At 34.5% G+C, this 3,938-nt stretch overlaps 1 protein-coding gene across 5 annotated transcripts; it reads right to left on the bottom strand.

The window, feature by feature from the left end:
* Window positions 1–698: 698 nt before the first annotated feature.
* Window positions 699–3,736, bottom strand: LOC131631852 (uncharacterized). Of its 5 annotated transcripts, none has more exons than XR_009292840.1 (8): window positions 3,021–3,736; window positions 2,831–2,912; window positions 2,111–2,255; window positions 1,955–2,024; window positions 1,622–1,704; window positions 1,471–1,532; window positions 1,046–1,196; window positions 699–964 (listed from the first exon to the last, which is right to left on the bottom strand). XR_009292840.1 is itself a non-coding variant. In XM_058902627.1 (6 exons), the coding sequence occupies exons 3-6, from the start codon at window positions 1,972–1,974 to the stop codon at window positions 956–958; spliced, it is 414 nt and encodes a 137-aa protein (XP_058758610.1). In that variant the 5' UTR covers window positions 1,975–2,024; window positions 2,111–2,255; window positions 2,629–2,808; the 3' UTR covers window positions 699–955. The 5 variants fall into 5 exon arrangements, 1 of the variants encoding a protein (XP_058758610.1); XR_009292839.1 differs by having other exon boundaries at window positions 1,046–1,180; XR_009292838.1 differs by having other exon boundaries at window positions 1,046–1,532.
* Between the last annotated feature and the right edge of the window lie 202 nt (window positions 3,737–3,938).

Here is a 3,938-nt window from a genome sequence, read left to right as displayed (position 1 = left end):
TGTAAAATAACTGTGGCGTAACGCTAAGGCCACGGTTTGGCCACGAAAATCCAACTGTGGAATATGCGGGCGTGGCCTAAACTATAGTCCACGGTTTTTTGGTATATACCACGTTCTTTTGACATCCGTAGCTTTTATAGGCCACGGTTTCGGTAGTTTGATTAAGACCGCGATTTATATTTACCATGATTACAGAAGCAAATATGGTAAAACCACAGTTTCAATTTAACGTTTATCATACAGTTTTGGTTCAAGATATAACCACGGTTTGGTTATGACCACAGATTTAAAAACGTGGTTATATTTTATGCATTCTTAACCATTAATCTTATCACAGTTTATTTCTTTATCATTATATTCACACACACACAGATAGAAATATATATATATATATATATATATATATATATATATATATATATATATATATCCCTGTGTCAAAATTATATTTAATCATCAAATTAAGATGCTTTGCAATATTCTTTCATAAATATCCTGCAACCACCCTTTCAATTCAAACCATTCCTAAACCAATAAAAACCAATCATGAGAAGTGTCAAACTTTTCACAATTAGCTGATGGCAAATGTCAAGTAAAAGAAGGTTGACAAAGAAGTGAGGCAGATAATAGTTTTAAAAAGGTCCAATACACAACAGCATAACCATATATATTATATTTTATAAACACAAAACAGACACTTATCAAGGAAAAAATCATGATGTTGAATAACTTGTTTCAGACAGAAAATGTTACACTTTCTACAATATGGGACCAAAGATGAAGGTAAGACGAATTAAACACAAAACACAAAGTGAAGCAAAGGCAATCATAGCCATACTTGATGTGTTTGCCAGGCTCCACATAGCTGACGGTCAACATGTTTGCAGTGGAAAAGAAATCGACAAATTAGCTGGTAATTTATAAGGGCTTTACGTGATAATACTATAGACAATGGCTAGTGCACCTGAAAAGAGAACCAAAAACAACAATATGATGCGACTAACTAAAAGCTGACTTTCTCAGAAACTTGTAGAGAAAAAAATACCTTATAACTTAGTGAAAATGTTTCAAGGCCGGTGATGCTAACAGGCTCTTCCAGAATATCATTATTACTAGAATCTCTCTGGCTAACTTCAGTGACCTTAAATGTGCCCAACCTTTTAAGCAAAGATGATCTTCCCTGAAAGTATAAGTTACTTGCCACAATACAGGTTAAGCCAATCATACCATTGTGACACATAAATTTGCACTAGATTTCATGAATTATAAACATAAAAGACATAAAATGAGTTCATACTACTCTGTTCTAACTTAGCACTAGTGACACGTGTACCAAGACACAATCCTTACAAAAATAATGGAATCAAACTAACAAGATACATCCACAGAAACAACTACAAAAGGCAAATATAATTTGTCTTTTAGATACATCCACAAAAATAACTGCTACAGATAAAAAATAAAACTCACCACACAATGTCTTTATCCTTCAAAATACTAGACTCAAACGATGGTAAAACAAAACCATCCATCTGAATCAAAAATAATAAAATCAAACAAACGAAACAATGAATTGATAAAAGAAAAATGGAAAGGGCAAGCAAGTATGAGAAATATATACCGAAAGAGTGATGCCGGCGGGAGAAACCTCTTTTAGATAACTCGAGAACACCTTCTATACCAATCACGATGTTTCTAGAAAACCTATTATAGGAATATAATTTGTCTTTAAAATGAGTAGAAATGACAAGCAAACTTTGGTACTATAAAAACTCCAAAGAATCCTGAAATTTGTCAGTAACCAATCAAGTCGCAACAAATTCAGTAACAGAATAACCAAACAAAATCGTTCTATTCATACCATAAAAAAATTGAATTGAAGTATCACATTATATCGGAGAGTGTCCAACATAACAATATCGATATAATCGGTTGAGTAAGAGTTCTAACTTACCGAAGTTGGCCATCTTCCATATAGTTATGAAACTGCCATATCTAGCCAAAACAAACAGAAAAATGGCCAACTGCAATTGTGGTACACACCATAGCCAACATAAGCATTATATATAATGTTTGTGAATAAAATGTTGAAATTTTAAGAAAATATTACCTTCATTGTTGTACCAAGATCTCCTGAGAAAGGTGCTTTAAGTTTGGACAAGAATTAATTCAAATAAGGTAGGACCAACTGCAGCATCCAAATTACATCTTTTTCTCCTACTACATAATTTGAGTCTTGTACATCTATGACACCGCTGATACACAAAAAGAGAATCAGTATATTGGTACCTGTCGATATCGAATCTATACTTGAACTAAGTATCACTGTCATAAAATTGAACCAAGAAATATACCAAATTGAAAGATGAAAAACCAAAACTATTGTAGGTTAATTTTCCAGATCTAGCACACGGAGAAAACAGTAAAAGCAAGACCTCAACATAGTTTGTCAAGAAACACTCCACAACCGAGGAACTGACATTTCATAGACTAAAAAACACCAAGCCCTCAACTACACATGCATGCTTCGTTCACAAAAAATTAAAACAAGTCCAAACATCATTACAAAAACTCATTCATATATCTAATAAATTTGAAAGAACAAGCTTCAAAATATTTATAACTCACAAGTAAAGCTCCAATGGCATAACAGTATTCAACCAACATCACTTTCACAAAAGCAAGCAACTATTGAGAAGCTCGATTCGAAATGGAAAAACAAATATCCACATAGCACATTAACAAAAATGATCATCAAATGGATTAATAAATAACAATAAAAAAAATATAAAGTAGATATTAAACATGTCTGAATTTAACATTACATTACCCCGAGAAGAAGAATTATTCCTTCTGAAATCAGGCAAATTCCTTGGAAGCCCGAAGAAATCAAGTATTCTCCTTTGCGTGAACTTTGAAACACATTAAACGATCATCAAAACAATGCCACATTCATAATCACGTTAAGAAAAAAATCTCAATCAAATAATCACGTTTTGAAGACAATGAGAATCACTTACTTTTCACTTTCTTCACCCCTGAACACTTAGGGAAAATCCAGGAACCAATCGGAATCCTCACAACAATCGGCCTCACATATTTCATATGGAATCCTTTGTCACTTTTGTCGCACAACAGCAGCTCCTCCGGCTGCTCCCCGATGCCACATTGCTCGCACATGAGGCTACCGTAATCCTCATTCTCCACCACCGCGTACTTCGCCCTCGCCAATATATCCTCCATTGACCTGTACTTCTTGACCGGCGGTGAGTCAAATGTCTTTTTCCGAATGTGGTGAGGTGCATGCGTGCGGTGGATGAAGCTCGTGAGCTTCTGAGATGAAGGCGATGAGGTCGTTGGACCATTCCGTTACGACGGATTGAAAAATTCGAAAAGGAAAAAAATTAGAACTGGGAATTCCAAAGCCACAGCTTTGACAACCTCAAATGACTCGCCATCAGAACTCTTGAGAGTGATCTTCTTTGTGGAAGCCATTGCTATGGAAATTCGACTTTGAAAATTTTCTGAAAAGTGCAAACCCTAACCCCCAATTTGTTTCTTTCCTCGAGTTGGATCCGAACAACCAGAGAAGAGAAAAAGAAGAGGAGAGAGGTGTTGTTGAATGAATGATAATAGTTTTAGAGTGAGGTAGGTTTAGTGAATGGTGATGCAGATTGGTGTCGTTATTCTTCAGCGGCGATTGAGGAAGAGAAGAGAAAAAATTAGGTTAGAATGAGGGACCTATTGTATTTACATTTTCAATGTTGTTTTTTTAATTTAAAATAAATTAGAAAAAAAATAATTAATGAGAGAGAAATTTTAAAAAAAAAAAAGAGGGAAGTTCTGGCGGGGTATATTTTTTTGAGCTTAGGCCACAGTTTGAAGTGAAAATTATAATGCCGCGGTTTTTATTTGCGGCTTAAAATATATATAGTTTG

Source organism: Vicia villosa, unplaced genomic scaffold (assembly GCF_029867415.1).
Source record: "Vicia villosa cultivar HV-30 ecotype Madison, WI unplaced genomic scaffold, Vvil1.0 ctg.000877F_1_1, whole genome shotgun sequence".
NCBI classification, from domain to species: domain Eukaryota; kingdom Viridiplantae; phylum Streptophyta; class Magnoliopsida; order Fabales; family Fabaceae; genus Vicia; species Vicia villosa.
Note: the sequence above shows the minus strand (reverse complement) of the source record. Positions and strands in the feature narration are given on the sequence as shown.